The following is a 20,340-nucleotide window of genomic DNA, read 5'->3' as shown; positions in this document are numbered from 1 at the left end:
GGTGTAGCAGAGATAGATGCACACTGAGGAGAGCTGCTGGGGAGTCAGAGTTAGAAATTCAGATGAGGTTTTAGACTTACGATTTGATGTAGACACTAAATTCAGTAGTAGTTGTGGGTCACTCTGATTGGATGGGGGTGCCATCAAACATGGGACATTTGGGTGGGGGCTGGTGGCAGAGTGAAAGAATTCACCCAAGGCAGAACAAAAGAGAGAAAAGTTTATTAAATACACCACAAGGGAGGGGCGCCTGGGTGGCTGAGTCGGTTAAGCGCCCAGCTCTTGATTTTGGCTCTTGATCTCAGGGTTTGTGAGTTCAATCCCCACACTGGGCTCTGTGCTGACAGTGTAGAGCCTGCTTGGGATTCACTCTCTCCCTCTCTCTCTGCCCCTCCCCCACTTGCACTCTCCCTCTCTCTCTCAAACTAAATAAATAAACTTAAAAAAAAAATTAAAAAAATACACTGCAAGGGAGCGGTTGGGCAGGACAGCAAAGGAGAGACTGTCTGTGGGGAGGTGATGGTGAGGGGCCACAGTTAAAGGGCGGAGTGAGGGAATATGGGACTTTTGGAATTTTCCCTTTTTTGGTAATCTTAGGAACTGTGCCTGGTTGTAACTGGTCAGTTAGAGCCTATGGTGAGTTGCTTAATGAGCCCGTTTCCATTGCTTGTTTGCACTCAGCTTGGTGGTCACTGTGGGCCCTTTTACCTTGATCAAGTTTCATTGCTCAAGCCTGTTGCATAAAAGTGGCCTCTACAATAGTCAGTATTCAGCTATGAGAATGTTTTATGGCTTAACTATCCTTAATACACAAACAAGATATAAAAGGGAAATAAGCACAACTATTCACATTTTTTTAAAAGAAGAGTGCCTTTTTAGGTGCCTGACTGGCTTAGTCAGTGGAGTGTGTCAGTCTTTTTTAAATTGTTTTTTTTCATCGTTTATTTATTTTTGGGACAGAGAGAGACAGAGCATGAACGGGGGAGGGGCAGAGAGAGAGGGAGACACAGAATCGGAAACAGACTCCAGGCTCTGAGCTATCAGCCCAGAGCCCGACGCGGGGCTCGAACTCACGGACCGCGAGATCGTGACCTGGCTGAAGTCGGACGCTTAACCGACTGCGCCACCCAGGCGCCCCTGTGAGTCTTGATCTCAGGGTTGGAGATTCAAGCCCCATGTTGGGTGTAGAGTTTACTTAAAAACAAAATTTTTATTTTTATTTATTTTTTTAGTTTTTATTTGAGAGACAGAGAGAGCAAGCATGAGTGGGGGAGAAGGAGAGAGAGAGAGAGAGAGAATATCTCAAGTAGGCTCCAAGCTCAGCACAGAGGTCAATGCGGGGCTCAATCCCACGACCCTGGGATCATGACCTGAGCCTAAATCAAGAGTTGGTCGCTCAACCGACTGAGCCATCCAGGTGCCCCAATAAATAAAATCTTAAAAAAAAAAAAAAAGGTGCTTTTTATTTTTAATAACACAAGAAACATAGTCGTAACAGCAAAATACTACAGAAATACATCAGGTATATAGAATAAAAGCTCATTTTGGGGGTGCCAGTTAAGTGTTCAACTCTTGATTTCAGCTCAGGTCATGATTTCATGGCTCATGAGATGGAGCTCCAGGTCGGGCTCTGTGTCGGCAGTGCAGATCCTGTTTGGGACTCTCTCTCTCTCTGCCCTTCCCCCGCTCATGTGTGTGCTCACACTCTATCAAAAAATAAATAATATAAAATAAGCATTGAAAAAAAGTTCATTCTTACTATCCCTACCCTCCAAATTCCAGTTCAGTGTATTCCCTAAAGCTATTCCCAGTACTTGATTTTGCCTTTCTGCAATTGTGTGTGCCTTTGTGTGTAGAAGTACACACTTATTGCTACAAATCATGAGCTGTCTAATCGGAAGCATCAGTTTTTCTGGGAGTCCTTTCTTGTACTTAATTGACATTGTTTATCATAAATTTAGTAAATAAGGGAAGTCTGTTTTATCAAAACTCATGCAAACACCTAACATTTGCATGTTAATAGTAATACATTCTGTCAACAAACCCACCGCAGTAGTAGTAGAATTTCAGTGGCCTTTACTCAGACTATCTACTACAGGAGCTTCTCAAGTTCAGCAAAGTCTCACATCTTTATTATTTTTGATATGACTTTTCACTTGTCTCTGACAACTGACAGAACTCATTCATTAATCTAATTTGAAGATTTTTATTCTCAGACTACTTTTGTCATACAAAAGTTTGTGATGGTTAGTAAACTAGTTTCTTAGCTTTTTAGTTCTTTTTTTTTTAATATATTTTTTTTTCTTTTTGAGAGAGAGAGAGAGAATGAGTGGGGGAGAGTCAGAGAGAGAGGGAGACACAGAATCTGAAGCAGGATCCAGGCTCTCAGCTGTCAGTACAGAGCCTGACACAGGGCTTAAAGCTATGAACTGCAAGATCATGACCTGAGCTGAAGTTGGAGGCTCAACTGACTGAGTCACCCAGGCGCCCCAGCTTTTTAGTTTTTTAGGACGTAGGATTACATAGTTGGCCCCTAGGGCTTAGGCTACTGTCTGCACAGGATTTTATAATTAAATTTTGTTGGAGTCCAAAAGGAATGCTTTCAAGAAATTCTAAATTAAGGGCCAGAGCAATTAGCCATCCTGGTGGCTTTGGGATATGGCTAAACTCAGGTGTACTTCTGAATAGACATGGGTAAACATTTCAGGCTGCTAAGGCAGTACACACAGTGCATGACTTTAATCTCTGCCTCCTTAAACCAGCCTCCTAGTACTGACTGCACTTCCCTGAGAGAGAGTGATGAACCTTGTCCTTGAAACATAAACATATCCTTGAACTTAACCAAGCTGTGTGTGCTTATTAAAATGCCCATCTGGGGGCGCTTGGGTGGCTCAGTCGGTTGGGCGGCCGACTTCAGCTCAGGTCATGATCTCGAGATCAGTGAGTTCCAGCCCCGCGTCGGGCTCTGTGCTGACTGCTCAGAGCCTGGAGCCTGTTTCAGATTCTGTGTCTCCCTCTCTCTGACCCTCCCCCGTTCATGCTCTGTCTCTCTGTCTCAAAAATAAATAAACGTTAAAAAAAAAAAATGCCCATCTGTTTCTAGCCACTCTTTTTTTTTTTTTTTGATAGAGCGTGCCTGCATGTGTGAGCAGGGCAGGGGCAGAGGGAGAAGGAGAGAGAGAATCCTAAGCAGGCTCCATACCCAACACAGGGCCTGACGTGGGGCTCGATCTCACAACTGTGTGATCACTACCTGGACCAAAATCAAGAGTTGGATGTTTAACTGACTAAGCCACCCAAACACCCCAACACCTTTTTTTTTTTTTTTTTAAGATTTTATTTTTAAGTAATCTCTACACCCAACAGGGGGCTCGAACCCCCAACCCCAATTTCAAGAGTCTACTGCTCCACCAACTGAGCCAGCCAAGTGCCTCTGATTCTAGCCACTCTTGCTCCATTCCTTCAGTGGGTTCACTTCCCTTCGGGTAAAATCTAAACTCCTTAGCAAGGTTCTTGCTCACCTTTCCAGCCCATCTTCTCTCACATCATGCACTACCTCCCACCATTCCAAATCAGCGTGTACTTCCCAAGACTTGCCTTTATTTCTTGGCTTCCTCTGGGACTTTGTACTTGCCTACCTTTTGCCTATTCATTTGCCTTGAGGTCTCATCTTCTCTGGTAACCTTATCTAGGTTTTTCCTTGGTACCCCAAGTAGCTCTTATTCATTCTAGTCCCTTGAGGTTCTTAAATTCTTGAATAAGTGGCATGCATACCTGCATAACTTGCTCAGCTGACCCTTCCTCAGTTTAAGAACTTTGGTGTTTGAGGGAAGGATGTGATCTGAACTGCTATCAATATTTTCCTGCTGCTGCTGTTATTGTTTTATCCTTCTCTAAGACTGGAAACTATAATCCCTGAGCTTTAATATAAATTAAAATGGTTTGTTTATTGTACATCCTTCTTTTTCTGTATTTTATTTCTTTAATACCCAGTCTTTATAGTCTAGCAGTCCTGTTAGGTTTTACTTTGAGAAGTACCTCTTATTCTTTTGAAAAGTAATGGTTTATTTATGCTTCATTACCAAATGCTTGTTTTTAACTTACTTTATAAATTTTTAATTTGTGTGACTTTAATAGCCACCCAGTCAGCATAAGAAAATACTGGGTGTGTGCTTACTCAGTCTTTGCTTCCTCCTCCTATTTTATTCATAGGTTGGAATGTGCTTTTCTGCTTTTTAGTTGCCAGTTTCTCAATTTAGAGTAAATTAGTTTACAAGAGGAAATCTTTATACTCGCAGAAGAGGCTACAGCTGAGGTGAACTATCAGCTCTAAGAGTCTCTTAACCCAGGTGTCTAAGTTTCTTTCATTGAATAAATATTTAGTGAGCACCTACTATGTGTCAGGGATGATATAGGTATTTGAGATACCTTAGGGACCAAAATCAGTTTAAATAAATGTAAGCTTATAGAGCTTACACTCTAGCAGACATAGACAGAAAATAATATACATCGTATGTTAGTAAACTCCATAATCTGTTAGAAGGTTATAGGTTCTATGGGGAAAAAACACAGTAAGAGGAATGAAATGTGGTGGGGGTGGTGATAGGTGGCAGACAGTGATTTAAAATGGGGGGTCAGGATATACCTAATTGAGAAGGTAACTTTTAAACTAAAAGTTTACCCACAGGGGTGCAGGGACAAGAGCTTCTGTGAAGAGGGAGCCCACTTGCAGTGAGGGAGGCTGCAGTGAAGCAAACCAAGGGCAGGGAAATAGGAGGCGGTCAGCAGAGGAAGAGGAGAAAGCCAGATCATGCAGGCCCACAGGCCATGGTGAGGACTTAAGGTTTTCACTTGGAGTGAAATTACAGAACTTTAAACAGAGGAGTATAACCCTGAAAACTTCATCTACTACATCTTGAGTTAGTCACCTCTTACTCTGAAATTTGTTTGTTTTGGCTTTCACATATTTTAAAAATGCATATGCTACTTTTAAAACCAGTTGCCTCTGCATGTATTTGGCTATGATTAATGATTAAGGCTACTGCACATTAATTTGTCCATGTAGGGTCCTGCTCCCCCAGCGGAGGATATCTCCATGAAGGAAGAGAACCTCTGCCAAGCTTTCTCTGATGCCTTGCTCTGCAAAATCGAGGATATTGATAATGAGGACTGGGAGAACCCTCAGCTCTGCAGCGACTACGTTAAGGATATCTACCAGTATCTAAGGCAGCTTGAGGTGAGTGGGCCTCTGGGTGTTGGTCGTGCAAGCAATGTGGAATTCACCACACAGCTGGGAAGGAAATGAGGTCAGCTTTTTAAACTTTTCATTCCGTCAACAGGTTCTGCAATCCATAAATCCACGCTTCTTAGATGGAAGGGAGATAAACGGACGCATGCGCGCCATCCTGGTGGACTGGCTGGTGCAAGTCCACTCCAAGTTTAGGCTGCTGCAGGAGACCCTGTACATGTGCGTCGCCATCATGGATCGATTTTTACAGGTGAGTGTGGCTTCAGGGACTGTAGCAGTGCGCACTGGAATTGCATTGTGCAATACCAAAGGGTGGTACCTTGAAGAAAAGACCCAAAGTCACTTTGTGAGAAACCGAGGAACTTCATGTGCCAGAAGGGAAAGTAGCCAAGTGTGTCAGACCTCTGGTGATGCTGACCAGTGCTGGGCGTTTGTGTCAGGTCAGCCTGCGGAGAAATGCTGGGGGCCCCAGGGAGGGAGACGCTGCATTGCCAGTCATTCATCAGAGGAAACATACCAACAGGAGGTCTGAAGGTCAGCCCAAGCCTGTGGTGCCTTTGGATCTTGGTTTTCTGGGTCTGCTTCATCGATTTTGTAATTTGGTGCTCTCTGTTGTTAAGTTTCCTCATCTGAAAAATGAGGAATTTAGCTAGAGAATGTTGCAGTATCCAGCCAGCTGTTGCATGAATCGCTATAGAAAGGAGAGGAGGCAGAATTTTTTAAAGGGGGATTGGGAGTATGTGTGGGGAGTATACTGAGTTATGGAGGTCTAAAGTAGAGGAATGTAAGAAATTAAGCTGAGAGGCAGGAGTGGTCATCAAAATAGTTATCACCTGGTGTCCTAAAACCCTAACCAGTTAGAGGAAATGCCAGATAGAAAACACTAGTGTTATCCATCAGGCAGTAGCCCTACTGCAGATAAGGATTTATGTATTTAAAGTTGACATTTATGATATAACTCAAGTACAAATTCTGCCGAACAATACGGTAATAATTGTGTTTATTATAATGATGACCCTGAGATACTGCAAAATCCTACGAAACCATAGATTCAGTGGTTTGCATTATACATTCCTCATGGGGTAGGAAAGCAGTCAGATTTTAGGTAGATATTAAAAAATGAGAGTTGAAGCAAGAAAAGCGAAATCCCAGTTTAAAAGAAAAAGAAGGGGCGCCTGGGTGGTTCAGTCGGTCGAGGGTCCGACTTCGGCTCAGGTCATGATCTCGTGGCTCCCTCAGTTCAAGCCACATGTCACGCTCTGTGCTGATAGCTCAGAACCTGGAGCCTGCTTTGGATTCTGTGTCCTCCCTCTCTCTCTCTCTGCCCCTCCTCTGCTCATGTTCTGTCTCTCTCTGTCTCAAAAATAAATAAATGTAAAAAAAAAAACAAAAAAAAAACCTTTAAAAGAAAAAGAAAATGAAGGGAAACACTCATACCCTGGACTGAGATTTTCCCTGACTCTGAAGCATCTTTGAAGATACCTCAGGTTGAATAATGAACGTACTTTTGGTAATGAATGATTAAGGAAATGTTTGAGATAGCCCCTTCCACACCCTAGGCATCCATTATTTAACCCTGCTTTTTGGCTTGACCTTACCTTGATGCAGACTGTGTGGAGTGCCATGTTGGGACTTCCCCCAGATGTTCAAGCCAGGATGATGAGACTGGAGCACAGACCAGGAGCTTGGTTCTCAGGCTTATTTCTTCCCTACAGAGAAGTTGAGTGATCTTGGGCTAGTGTCTGAATCTCTTCTCAGCCCATCTCTTTGTATGTGGAGAAAATTACATATACTTCCTAGGATTTTTGCGAGGATTCAGTGAGATGATTACTGAAATCTTTGCACTGTGCTTGGCACAGAGTGAATACTCAGTAATCTCTACACCAAATGTGGGGTTTGAACCCACAACCCTGAAATCAAGAGTCACATGCTCCACCTAGTGAGCCAGCCAGGAGCCCCTGATGGTACCTGCAATTAATACACAGGTTACCTGTGCTCGTAAGAGGGGGATGAGGAGAGACGATGTGTACTTCTGCAGGACGTGATTCGCTCTCACTTTCTTCCCCCCAGTGCCCCAGTCCTCTGGTTGGACATGACTTTTGACACCTTCTTCTTCAATTAGGTTCAACCGGTTTCCCGTAAGAAGCTTCAACTGGTTGGGATTACGGCTCTGCTCTTGGCTTCCAAATATGAAGAGATGTTTTCTCCAAATATCGAAGACTTTGTTTACATCACAGACAATGCTTATACAAGCTCCCAAATCCGAGAAATGGAAACATTGATTTTGAAAGAACTGAAATTTGAGTTGGGTCGACCTTTGCCACTACACTTCTTAAGGCGGGCCTCAAAAGCTGGGGAGGTAAGTGCCTCCGATTCCATATGAGACTTTATTTTCTCCCTGTTGTCTTATGCTAGAAACATTGATCCAATTAAAGGAAAACTTAAAAATTTATAGAAAACATGTTCTCATTAAGTCCTAATGTTTTCTCTCCTCAATTCTTAAAAGACCTCATGCTCTGTGTTTTTAATATACTGTGGAATAGGGCACTTGCTGGGAAGGATGAGTGAATTGAGTGGATTTCAGCTCCTAGGCCTTCACCTGTGATTTTGCAAGACAGTGATAATAGCTGTGCTTCTTCCTCTCTGGGCTATTCAATCCTAGGTCGATGTGGAACAGCATACTTTAGCCAAATACCTGATGGAGCTGACTCTCATTGACTATGACATGGTGCATTATCACCCTTCGAAGGTGGCAGCGGCTGCATCCTGCCTGTCCCAGAAAGTTATAGGCCAGGGAAAATGGGTGAGTGTTGCGTTAAGAAGAAATTAGGTTATATTTTAGACCCTCTGGATATGAAAGGTCTTACCGTTTTCACCACAGTGTGGTTAAAGCAATTGTTAAAATCCAGAAGCCTAAAAGAAAGCTGCTTGGAATGCTTCAGACGTAGACTAGGTAAGCACACCATGGCACCCAGGTGCTAACTATACAGTTGTGAAGGCTGTGCGTGGCTGCCTACAACTGGTATGCTAAGGTTTCTGGGATCTTTGGTTAAATGAAACCAGCAAGGCATCAAGCATCTAAGACAAAAGCAGGGCCAAGGCCCAACTGATTGAGCCAGTAAAGGTAAAAAGGAGCCACTTTTAGGTTTATACAAGTAGTCAAAGCTGCCAGCAATTGTGGTCCTTATCTCATGCACCAAAAGGGACAAGAACCAAAACGAAAGGGGCCAGGTGACTGCAGTGGGAGTCGTGGGATACCCTTTTGTGAAGGAGCCAACTCTAGACTGGTACTAAGCAGTTTTATCGTCTGTAGTTGTGCCCCAAGAGCAGCAGAACAAAAGCCTCCTCAGAGCCCAGGTGTTAAGAAACGGTCTCAAGATAGCCTCTCAGGGGAGATATGGAGGAGGGTGGGAGCCGCTCTTCCCAGCCTCCCTCCCCTCACATTCCAGGAGGATCACCAAGCATTCTGCCAAGACACATCACCTGGGCTTCAGGCCTTTGCCTGCAAGCTTGCCAGGACACCATGGCAGGGCTGTCCCTCCACACATTTGATGTAAGAAAGAAGGGGAATAAGAGAGAGAGAGTACGTATGTGTGCTTAGGTATTTCCTAATTAAAAAAAAAAAAAAATACAGGAAGAATAGACCAGAAACTAATGGAAATGATACCTGTGGGGTTGGGTGGGAACAGGGTAGAAGGCTGGGGATGGGGATTGTGGTTGTAATTTTTTATCAGCTGTATACAATATAATGTAACTATTTTGACTTCTGAACAATATGAGTGTTTATGCAAACCCTAACTGGAATTAAACAGAAACAACAATGTCACCATATATCAAACTGGTAATAGAACACTGAGGGAAGAATTACTTTATCTGGTTAGATAAAACAAAGAACCAAAAGAGGTAACATACTTAAAGTTTACTTGGGAGATGTATTGTTAATAGTAATCTGTTATTATAATTGTGAAACCATTTAGGAATATTAGGGTAAAACAAACATTCAATGTTATTAAGGACTAAAATTTTCACAATAAGAAGAGGGATAATATTAACAATTAAAAACAAAGGAAAACCCCTATGACGTTAAATCTATTTTGGAAATATCGGTAAATTAATCATGAGAGGGCCCGGAAACAGTGATAACCCAGTAGCAATGATCATACCTAGTGCCCACATAATGGATGCTAAGTACCATTACCCACTAGGAACTAGGCCACCTTTGAGAGATAGCTGCTCTCAGGGTTGGGGGAGAAGAAGTATAAGGTGAGCCTAGATCAGTTTGTAATAGACACCAAGCAAATTCTCAAGGATCAGTGGGGGTCACGTGAAAAGGACATAGGAACTGGCTTGAAAGGGCTCTTACTGACTAAGTCTGAGCATTGTAAAGAATAGTGACAGGGGCGCCTGGGTGGCTCAGTCAGTTAGGCATCTGACTTTGGTTCAGGTCATGATATTGCAGTTTGTGAGTTCGAGGCCCGCGTCGGGCTGTGTGCTGACAGCTCAGAGCCTGGAGCCTGCTTTGGATTCTGTGTCTCCCTCTCTCTCTGCCCTTCCCCTGCTTGTGCTCTGTCTCTCTCTGTCTCTCAGAAATGAATAAATGTAAAAAAAAAAAAAAAAAAGAATAGTGACAGTAATAGATTGTAACGCATTTTTAAAAAATGTTTATTTGTTGAGAGAGAGAGATGGAGGATGAGGCAGGCTCTGTGCTGACAACAGAGAGCCTAATAACAGGGCTCAAACTCATAAGCTGTGATATGACCTGAGCTGAAGTCAGACACTTAACCAACTGAGCCACCAGGTGCCCTGATTATAACACATTTTTAAAAATCCATGCATTTATAATGATACAAAAGAAAGCATGGAAGAGGGGCTCTTTATTATTATTAGTATTTTTTAATCAGGATACCAGCTAATTAAAGCAGAAAGAATGGTAGAGTTAGAAATCAAATTTTAGGGGCGCCTGGGTGGCTCAGTTGATGAAGCCTCTGACCCTTGGTTTTGGCTCAGGTTGTGATCCCACAGTTCTTGAGATGAGCCCCTGTATCGGGCTCTGCACTGACAGCACGGAGCCTGCTTAGGAATCTCTCTCTCCCCCCTTGCCTGCTCGTGCACACACACACTCTCTCAAAATACATATTAAAATAAATAAATAAATAAAATTTTAACCCCTAATGTAAAAACTGATTCATGTGAGGATCAACTGATGCTCATATCATTAGGTGAGGTAATTTTGGAGGATGAGTCACATGGTCTCAAAATATCACTTCATAGGTATGTAATAATGCTGAAGAAAAACTGTACCTTTATGATAGGGGGTTTGCAAATTACCACCTTAACCTGGTGATCAAGCTTGGCATCACCAGTGGTAGGAGCACCTGACTTGACCTATGTTCTGGTGCAATAAGAAGTAATGCATTATCATCTCCATGCAATTCATGCCCCAGATGTTTGACACGAATCCAGTCATCAGGAAACACTCAGATTTAAATGTGGGATGTTCTAAAAGTAACTGGCCTAGACCCTTCAAGTTGTCATTTAAAGCCAAGAAAACAGGAGTTGTTTTAAGTAAAAAACCCCCCAAAGATCAGATATACTGCATGTACCTTAATTGGACCTGGATCTAAAAAGACAAATCTATGAAAGATATTTTTGGAACAGTTGGAGAAATTTGAATATAGACTGTATTCTAGATGATACTATGGAAATGTTGATTTTTTTATGTGAAAAGCTTTGTGTCTAGATAGGAAAATACTATTTAGGGGATGTTTCTGAAGCATTTAGAAGTGATGTGTAATGGTGTCTGCAACTCATTGTCAAATAGTTCAAAAATTGTGTGTGAATACATACATACACAATTCTTGCTAAACCATTTGCAACTGAGTTAGCCGCAGACACCATGAGAGAGAAAACAAGAAAGTGGCAAAATGTTAATAGGTGAATCTGCACAAAAGATGTACAGATGTTCATTATATTATCTCATTTTTTCTGAAATAATTTGAAATTTTTTGAAATAAAAAACTTGAGGCAACAAAGCTGCTGGTACATGGATGATACAGGGTCCTGGTACCAGTGGCTCATTTTAGCTAAATTACTTTCCTCTGGGACATGTCTTCTTTGGGCTCTGAACCTACTAGCTCTAGGTCTCCTTGTTTTCTGGGAATTGACTTGAAAATGCCGGTGGTTGTGTGTTATTTCAGAATTAATCTTGCTTTGTTCTTTTTTTCTTTAAATTATTTTAGGATTGGGGCACATGGCAGCCTCAGTGGGTACAACATGAGACTCTTGATCTCAGAGTTGTGGGTTCAAGCCCCACATTGGGCAAGGAGCCTACCTTAAATTAATAAAAAAAAAAAAAAAAAAACGTTAGGAATAAGATTAAATTGTGATTGGGGTGCCTGGATGGCCCAGTTAGTTGAGCATCTGACTTTTGATTTCAGCTCAGGTCATGATTCCAGGATTGTGGGATTGAGCCCTGTGTCAGGTTCTATGCTGAGAATGGAGCCTGCTTAAGATTCTCTCTCTCTGCCCCTCTCCCCTGCTCACGTGCACTCCCTCTCTCTCTCTTAAAAAAAAAAAAAAGTAAGAAAGAAAAAGATTAAATTATGATTTATCTTCCCAATTAGATTGTGCATATGAGACAGATGTACTTTGGCTTTTAGAATTTTATCACAGAACTGAAATAAAGTTAGGTTACCTATCTTCACACCTGATAGATCTTACTGTCAATCAACAACTGTCCTTTTGCTTGACCTTTGTTCTCCAGGAGGCTAGGTCACAAAGCCTCTACCCCTAGAGGCTTCTCTGCTCTCTGTTCTCCAGTGCTTAACTACACAGTGCCCAACGAGAGAATCCCGGGCAGTCTTTAGTTCTTCTGGATTTTGTAGATTAGATTGCTGCCCACGGCCTAATTTATTCTTAATAATGAACCTCTTTCCCTAACAATATGGGTGTCAGCTCTGTCCAGCTCCCCACCAGCCACTGTCCAGTAGGGCTTTGATTGGGGCAGGGGGGGCGGTGGTGGTGGTGGTATGTGTGAGATGTGCTTGTCCCAGGTCTCTGCCATTACTCTGAAAGGGGCTTTCCTTTGCTGGGTTTTATTTTTACTCTGCCCCACTTTCCATCCCCCCACCCCCACCCCGGTGTGGTGATAGAAGCATGAAAGCTTTGTTACTTGGAGTACCCTACATACCCCTGCAACCTTTTTAAAAAAAATAATAATTATGGGAACTTTGTCACTTGATTTAGCTGAAGTTGCACAGTGTCTTAATTTAGTCTTGCTCAGAGCCAGAGTCATCTTGCATTTACTGGCTGCTTTGCTGGTACAATGGTAGTGTTTAGGGCTGTTACTGAATTTTACGAAAGTAAGAATATCATTGTATAGCTTTTATGCAAGTGATAAGTGATGTTAGCATGTATAAGATGTGCTCTTCTAAAGAAGCGGAGGCTTTATCTTGCACCTTCTCTCTTCATTGTGTTCCAGAACTTAAAACAGCAGTATTACACTGGATACACAGAGAATGAAGTATTGGAAGTCATGCAGCACATGGCCAAAAATGTCGTGAAAGTTAACGAAAACTTAACGAAATTCATCGTAAGTACTCCTCCCTCAACCGTGGAAAGCATTAGATTATGGGTTTTGTGAATGAGAGTATGTGTATGTATGTGCGTTTGCGTTTTCATGTAAACGTAATATTGGCATATGTGAGAGTCTATTTTAGCACGAACTCTTTTCTAGTCCAGCAGGGGATGGAGCATACTGACGTATCCGAAAAGCAGACTTTCTTCAAAACCAAGTAGCTAGGCTAACCAGGTCCAGGCCCCAGGTAGTCAGCCAGATGGCCATTCAGTGTGTCTCCCCACCTTGTCCCAGCATCCTGGGCAGGGCACTCAGCATCAGGGAAGGCGCTCCCCATGTCATCTGGAACTGCAAGGGCTCCGTGAAGACTTGGGTTTTGGGTGGTATCACTCAGGGCCTTTGACCAGGATCTTTTGGGACAGTGACCAAATCATGGTGAAGAGGGAGGGGCAAGAAGCCCATTCAGAAAGCCTCCTCGGGGTCTGGTATCTGTCTCTGTGGGGCCCACCTGAAAGGAGGAGTCAGAGGAGATTGGGTGCTGTCCTGTGCTTGTGTGATGCCGAGTATCACCACAGGTGTGGTGACAAAGAGCGAGGCATTTGTGCCAAGCGTCCTCACCCCCGATTCCTTGCATGTAGTTTCTGTGTGATTTAGCACACCATGGAAGTGTGACATGTTTTCAGTCCTTAGGGTATTGTTGTCTGGGACCCGCTAAGCACTGGTTGCCACTTGCTTTTAATGCCAGTTGTTGCTGCCGGTCCTGGCAGACCTGTTCTGTTGTGATGGTGCTTAGGTATGATAAACACAGCTCCTACCTCCCAACCCTCTGGCAACATAGGAGAGAGAGCCTGCTCCTTGGACCTTGACACCATTTATTCCTCCATCACCTGTGCTACCAGCTGGGCTTTATCCATTGCTAGGTATGGAAGGAAATTGTCAGGTGCAACACATTATGACCTCAGAGCTCTAGCTGGCTTCAGTGATTCAGCATCATCGCACTAGTTGGAGATTGTGGGTCTGGCCCTTAAATACTTGTGAATTAGACTAGGAACATGGTATAAGGTAGGGGGTCCTGATGCGTGCTTAATCACAGATGACTTCTGCAGGCCATCAAGAATAAGTATGCAAGCAGCAAACTCCTGAAGATCAGCACGATTCCTCAGCTGAACTCAAAAGCCATCCAAGAACTTGCGTCCCCTTTGATGGGACGGTCCTAGGCTGCCATGGCCCTCGGGGAAGAGTGCTTCATTTGTGTGCTTTGACTTGCTGATTTGGAACTCTTCACTTTGTACATAGTCGTCTGGTCTATTTCATGAAACCTTTTCTTAGACCTATTTTCTAAATGTATATTGAGGAAAAATAAAGCTATTAATTTTTCTTCAGGTATCCTATGTGTATTTATTTGTGTATTCTATAGTGGAAAGAAGTCAGTGGAAGCTTGGGTTGACTAATTTCTTTTTGAGCTATTATGAGAAGCATGTAAATTATTGCCTTTATGGCTTTGGGAAAGCTCTTCCTGCCACTTTCTCAAATAGAAAAAACTAGAACTTGGCTTCAGTGAATGCTAACCCATTCTTAAACTTCTGAGATATAAAAAGATTCATGATGAAATTTGAAAACGGGAGGATAACTATGACCGTTCCTTTTCAGAATGTACTCAACTATTTTCTCATTCCTATACAGGAACGCCTGGCCCACTGGGCTGAGGGCTACCAGAAGCAGCCCTCACAGTATGCCTCTCCTTCAAAGGCATGGTGGGGACCAGGAATGTCAGTCCTAAGGGGCCACCACTGGAAAACAAAAACGGGTCTGTGACACCTTGTTAATGTTGAAACTTGGAATGCATTTTCCTATTTCATGGGTTACTATTTGTTGTGTTTTTTTTTGGCAGGCAGTTGATCACATTTAGCATTATTCTCTAAGTGTGAATGCATTCTCAGTCTCCAACCACTAAAAACAAAACCAAAACACATAAAATAAATGAGTGTCTTACAGCAACAACTTCCCAAACTATTAGCTCAGCACATGTTAATTGCTTTTTGTGAAAAAGGAGCTAGTCAAATACATTCGGGAAACATTGCAAACACATCACGATTCATAAAGGCTCGGAGAAGCTTTGCAGTAAACTCTTAACTCCGCCGTTCCCCAGTCCAGAGTGTGGTAAATGCTGCCTTCTGCGTGACAGTGAGATGTGCAGGTGCTGGTTCTGAGACTCAGCTGTGGCTTCTGGCTGCCCTGGGAGGCGAGCCTGGCTGGCTCCAGCTAGTGCTCACTTCCCACCCCTCTCCCTAGGCAGGCCGGGCCGCCTAAGTAAGTCTTTATGTGCGTGAGCACTTGGAGGAATGGGAGTTTTCTGTGTTAAAGTCCTAGTGTAAAGCTTTAGAAGTATCTCTCTTTGAGTGAGACTCGTTCCCATGGCAGCCTTAGGCTGACTTGGGTCACACATGTGAATAGTAATGAAGTGAGACCCTGCGAGGAAGCTTTCGCTTCCCGGGGATGCTTGAGCTCCAGCTTCTTGTCAAGAAGAGATGGGTTTTGTAGACTATTCTGAGACATTTTATAGCTTCTTTATTACATATTTTGCTTAGTTAAATATTAAATACCCCGACTCAGGAAATTCCTATTTACAGGATGTCATAAAAAAAAGACCTTTAAGATCCTTCCTATGTGCCATAGCAGGCATCCAAAACTAAAGTGTTATACTTATGAAATAAGAAATTACTACTGTAAAAGTAGAAATCATAATATAAAAGCATTGCAACTAGAAAATGAGGTGATGGAACCATAGTATTTGAAGAGCACAGATGCTGAAGCTGCATCGCATGGGTCTGAGTCTACTTAGCAACTATGATCTCTGTGCCTTGTTTTTGTGTCTGTAACATGGGGGTAAGAGCATCTACCTCATAGTGTTGTAGTGCAAAGTAAAGTATGCCAAGCCCTTAGCAGTGTCTGGATGTGCTTGAATGTTAGTGGCTATTATTATAAGGAGGTGGTGGTCTTGGAATGAGATGGACATTGGGCATTCAAAGATATGTTAGGCACAGCTCTTGCCTGTCAAAGCAATTTACAGGGGCATTTGGGTGGTTCACTCGGAAGCATCTGACTCTTGATTTCGGCTCACGTTATGATCTCATTGTTTGTGGAATTGAGCCCCATGTCAGGTTCTGTGCTGACAGCATGGTTTCTGCCTGGGATTCTCTCCCCTCTCTCTCTACCTCTCCCCTGCTCGTGTGCCTGCTGTCTCTGAGAGAGAGAGAGTTTACAAATTTATAGCTGTTGAGTCAGTCCTGTTTGTGAGTTTTTCTTTTTTTTTTAATTTTGGTTTTTGATTTTTGAGAAAAAGATATTGGAAGTTGAAAGGTTGACAATTAGACTATCAAGCTCTTTGTTATTTGCTTGATTGAAGACAAAGATGAAAAGCATGGGCATTGGGGTCAGATCAGGGGTCAATTGATGGGTTCCTCTACTTCAGAGCTGCATGACCTTGGGCAAGGTAGTGAACTGCACTGATCCTTCTCATTTGCTAAGTAGTTTTAGAGTAGTTCATGCTGGTTAGAGGGGGCAGGTGCAGTACTGTAGGCAGGAAAGGCATCAAGTAGTTGGTAAGAGTAAAAATAAGTTCCTAAATTCAGGAGCAACTGTGAAGACCAGCTAGGCCTCTGGAACGACACAAAACAAGGCAGGAAATGGAGTGATGTTGCAGAATGGCTCCCACTCTTTGACCATAAAAGTGAAAGGTGCCAGGAACGTCATCAGGTTCTCCACCAAAGATGCATCCTGTACACACCGTACTCCCGAAACTGGACTCTGACCCCACCTGGCAATGAAGCCACTGTAAAAGTAGCAAGTAGAGGCAGGGCCAGCCTTTAGTCTGCCCAGCTTCACTCAGGAGGTCTGCGGAGTTCAGAGGGAGTCCGGAAGAGAAAAGATTTGGATTATGTATAAGCCCTGCTCTGTGGCAAGTCAGTGAAGATCGTCAGTTACATGGATGCATAGCCCTGTTGTCTCGTACTTGTTCTTGTGGACATCTCTGCCTGGAAGGAGCCATGCCTGAAGGAGGAGGAAGATCTCTCCCTGGTGCCTGGGATAAGCTGCTCTCCACACCGAAACTAACTGCCCCCAGCAAGACTCTCCCAGCCTCCCTGGCAGTTGAGGCCACATGACTAAGTTCCAGCTGCTGGAACCTGAGTGGACATGGTATGTGCACTTTGGAAGGAATGTTCTTTCTTTATTTTGATGTTTACTTATTTTTGAGAGAGAGAGAGTGTGCAAGCAGGGGAGGGGCAGAGAGAGAGACACACACACAGAATCCAAAGCAGACTCGAGGCTCTGAGCTGTCAGCACAGAGCCTGATGCAGGGCTCGAACTCACGAACCGAGAGATTGTGACTTGAGCTGAAGTCAGACGCTTAACCGACGGAGTCACCCAGGCACCCCACAAGGAATGTTCTTTAAAAAGGAAACTGTTGGGGTGCCTGGGTGGCTCCGTCGGTTGAGCATCCGACTTCAGCTCAGGTCACCATCTCACGGTTCGTGAATTCGAGCTCCGTGTCAGGCTCTGTGCTGACAGCTCGGAGCCTGGAGCGTGCTTCCGATTCTGTGTCTCCCTCTCTCTCTGACCCTCCCCTGCTCATGCTCTGTTTCTGTCTCTCAAAGATGAAACTGCTTCCCATCACCTTTCCACCCCATTAGGGCTGGGCTTGGTAATGGTGGTATCAGGTTTGACCAGATGGGCTGAGACAACACGTGTGCATGGTTTTCACACCTGTTGGGGGAACAGGCTTATAAAAAAGGCCTCACCCTTTGCCCTCTCCATGGGCATCGTCTTGCTTCCCTCAGCACTGTGGAAGAGATGACCCTTTTGCATGATGTTTTCAGAGAGCCAACTGCGCTGCCTGCTCTAACCCGTTTATTAGGACTTAGTCCCTCTGGTGGTTCTCAAAATGTGGCCTGGGGTCCCCTGGGATATCTTGAGACTCCTTCAAGAAGGCCATGAGGTCAAAACTATTTTCATGATAATACTAAGATGTTTGCCTTTTTTTGTTCTTGTCTGTCATTAGTGTAAGGTGGAATCTTCCAGAGGCTATGAGAAGTGATGATGTCATCGCTCTGGTGGTTAGTGGAATGTGTATGTGTGTTTGTTGGTGTTTTAAAATTTTCTGTTTTAGGAGCTCCTGGGTGGCTCAGTCAGTTGAGCAACCGACTTCAGCTCAGGTCTTGATCTCATGGTTCACAAGTTTGAGTCCCGCATTGGGCTCTGTGCTGAAAGCTTAGATAGACTGGAGCCTGCTGCAGATTCTGTGTCCCTCTCTCTCTGTCCTTCCCCAGCTTGTGCTCTCTCTCTCAAAAATAAGATAAACATTAAAAAAAATTTTTTTTTAATTTTCTAATTTCTCGTATGGTAAATACAGATAGCTATAACAGACAAAAGCAGAACTCTTTGAGGTCTTCAATAACATTGAAGAGTATATTTTGTTTTATTTTAATTTTTTTTTAACATGTTTATTTGAAAGAGCATGAGCAGGGGAGGGGCAGAGAAAGAGGGAGACACAGAATCCAAAGCAGGCTCCAGGCTCAGAGCTGTCAATACAGAGCCCGACGCGGGGCTTGAACTCACAACTGTGAGATCATGACCCGGGCCAAAGTCAGACACTCAGCTAACTGAGCCACCCAGGCTCCCCTTTTTTAAATTTTATTTATTTTTATTATTTTTTAAAATGTTGATAACATTGAAGAGTATAAAGGGGTTCTGAGGTCAAAGGGTTTGAGAACTGCTGGTCTATTGCTCGTTTGAACATCTCTGTCCTAGGGAACATTCAAGCCTGCTCACTTGGTACTTGGTTACTTTAAAACCTTTGGTTGAAGGGATCTGTCACAACTTCACACTGCATTTTCTACTTCTGTATATGTATATATGTGTAAGCATACCATCATTCCAAACAGGATGGGGTATTGTAGAAGACAGGGGTGGCCCCTTGATCCTCTTCACACTCTCCCAGGTGAAGTGATTCCCAAACTAACCACACGACTACTTAGCTGAACAGTGAACAAAATGGCAGGCCTGGCTAGATACAGGGCCAAGAGAAGCCTAGGATAAGGACTTCACACCTATAAACAAGTGTTTACTTACCTACTCAAGCATCACTTGTTGAGGACCCCCTTGGGCCTGGCACTAGGCGAGGCTTCTGGGTGCAGAGGTGGGGCTTGCTCTGTGGTCCTGAGCCAGGGCTCTTCCTGCTGCTTGTCCAGAGGTTGGACTCAGTTCCTACGCTGTCACCTAGAGCCTGAGGGGTCCTGGTTACACTCCAGTTTTAAAGGCCAATCATTAAAAGTAGCCAGGATTGATTTTTCTCCCCATTTTAAAAATTTTAAGTTTATTTATTTGGAGGTGGGGGAGGAGGGGCAGAGAGAGAGAGAAAGAGAGAGAGAGAGAGAGAGAGAGAAATCCCAAGCAGGCTCTGCACTGTAAGCCCAGACCCCAATGCGGGGCTCAAATCCAGGAGCCATGAGATCATGACCTGAGCCGAAATCAAGAGTCAGATGATGCTTAACTGACTGAGCCACCCAGGCGCCCCTGGGTTATTTTATGCTTTAATGCATAACATTAGGAAAATTATGTAAAGTCATTAGTTTTTTTTTTAGTATAGCTAACACACAATGCTACTGTAGTTTCAGGTGTACAACTTAGTGATTTGACAAGTTTATACATGATGCTGTGCTCACAAGTGTAGCTACCATCTGTCCCATTACATCACTTATAGTACCAATGACTGTATTCCTTATGCTGTGCCTTTTATTCCCATGACTTATTCATTCTGTGATTGGAAGCCTGTATATCTCCGTCACCTTCACCCATTTTGTCCCCCCAACCTCCCTCCCTCCCTCTTCCAGCCACCAGTTTGTTCTCTGTATTTATAGGTCTATTTTTGTTTCTTTTTTTCCTAGATTCTACTGATGAGTGGAATCATATAGTGTTTGTATTTCTCAGTCTGATTTATTTCACTTAGCATAATATCCTCTGGGTCCATCCATGTTGTCTCAAATGGTACAGTCTCATCCTTTTTTATAAATACATTTTTTTTTAAGGAGTTTCTCAGTGATTCCTTCCACTGCCCATCAAGGTCACCTTAGTTCCTCCAGAGCTTGAGCTAATATTTAGCCCTTTTCAAAATAACCCTTTTCAAAATAACCTATGCTTAACTCAGGCTGTCCTGTCACTTGGCCCCAAATTCTTTTAAAGTTGGTCTTCTTTTATCCCAGGACTGATTTTCAGGGGGGAAAAACGAGCCCGCCAAGGGTGTGTGGTAACAATGGAAGGTGATCTTGGCAGTCCTGCTTGTGAGAAAGCCGCCTGCGTGTTGAGGCTGTGGGGGGTCCAGGATGCTCCTTCGTTCGAATTCTGGTTCTAGCGCCTTCCTCCCACTTTGCGTGAGTCCAGGAATGTGAAGATCCTTTGTCAAATATTAAGAGACTCTTGGTGTAAACAGGGCTTACCTTTCCTCGTGTCATCACATTAT

The 20,340-nt window shown here is 43.5% G+C and overlaps 1 protein-coding gene across 2 annotated transcripts in view; it reads left to right on the top strand.

Moving 5' to 3' along the window:
• The window catches only part of CCNB2 (cyclin B2), a 29,288-nt gene extending 13,522 nt beyond the window's left edge, over positions 1-15,766 (top strand). The window contains exons 4-9 of one of the 2 annotated variants that reach the window (XM_045449580.1): positions 5,066-5,236; positions 5,340-5,498; positions 7,371-7,607; positions 7,911-8,051; positions 12,729-12,839; positions 14,508-15,766. In XM_045449580.1, coding sequence (XP_045305536.1) covers positions 5,066-5,236; positions 5,340-5,498; positions 7,371-7,607; positions 7,911-8,051; positions 12,729-12,839; positions 14,508-14,639 — 951 coding nt within the window. In that variant the 3' untranslated portion in view covers positions 14,640-15,766. Of the gene's footprint in view, positions 1-5,065; positions 5,237-5,339; positions 5,499-7,370; positions 7,608-7,910; positions 8,052-12,728; positions 12,840-13,930; positions 14,211-14,507 lie in introns of those variants that run through there. The other variant, XM_045449581.1, reaches the window with a different exon arrangement.
• The last annotated feature ends 4,574 nt before the right edge of the window (positions 15,767-20,340 follow it).

The sequence above is a fragment of the Leopardus geoffroyi genome, chromosome B3 (genome assembly GCF_018350155.1).
Source record: "Leopardus geoffroyi isolate Oge1 chromosome B3, O.geoffroyi_Oge1_pat1.0, whole genome shotgun sequence".
Classification (NCBI taxonomy): Eukaryota; Metazoa; Chordata; class Mammalia; order Carnivora; family Felidae; genus Leopardus; species Leopardus geoffroyi.
The sequence above is the reverse complement of the archived record's forward strand: the minus strand, read 5'-3'. Positions and strand labels throughout refer to the sequence as shown.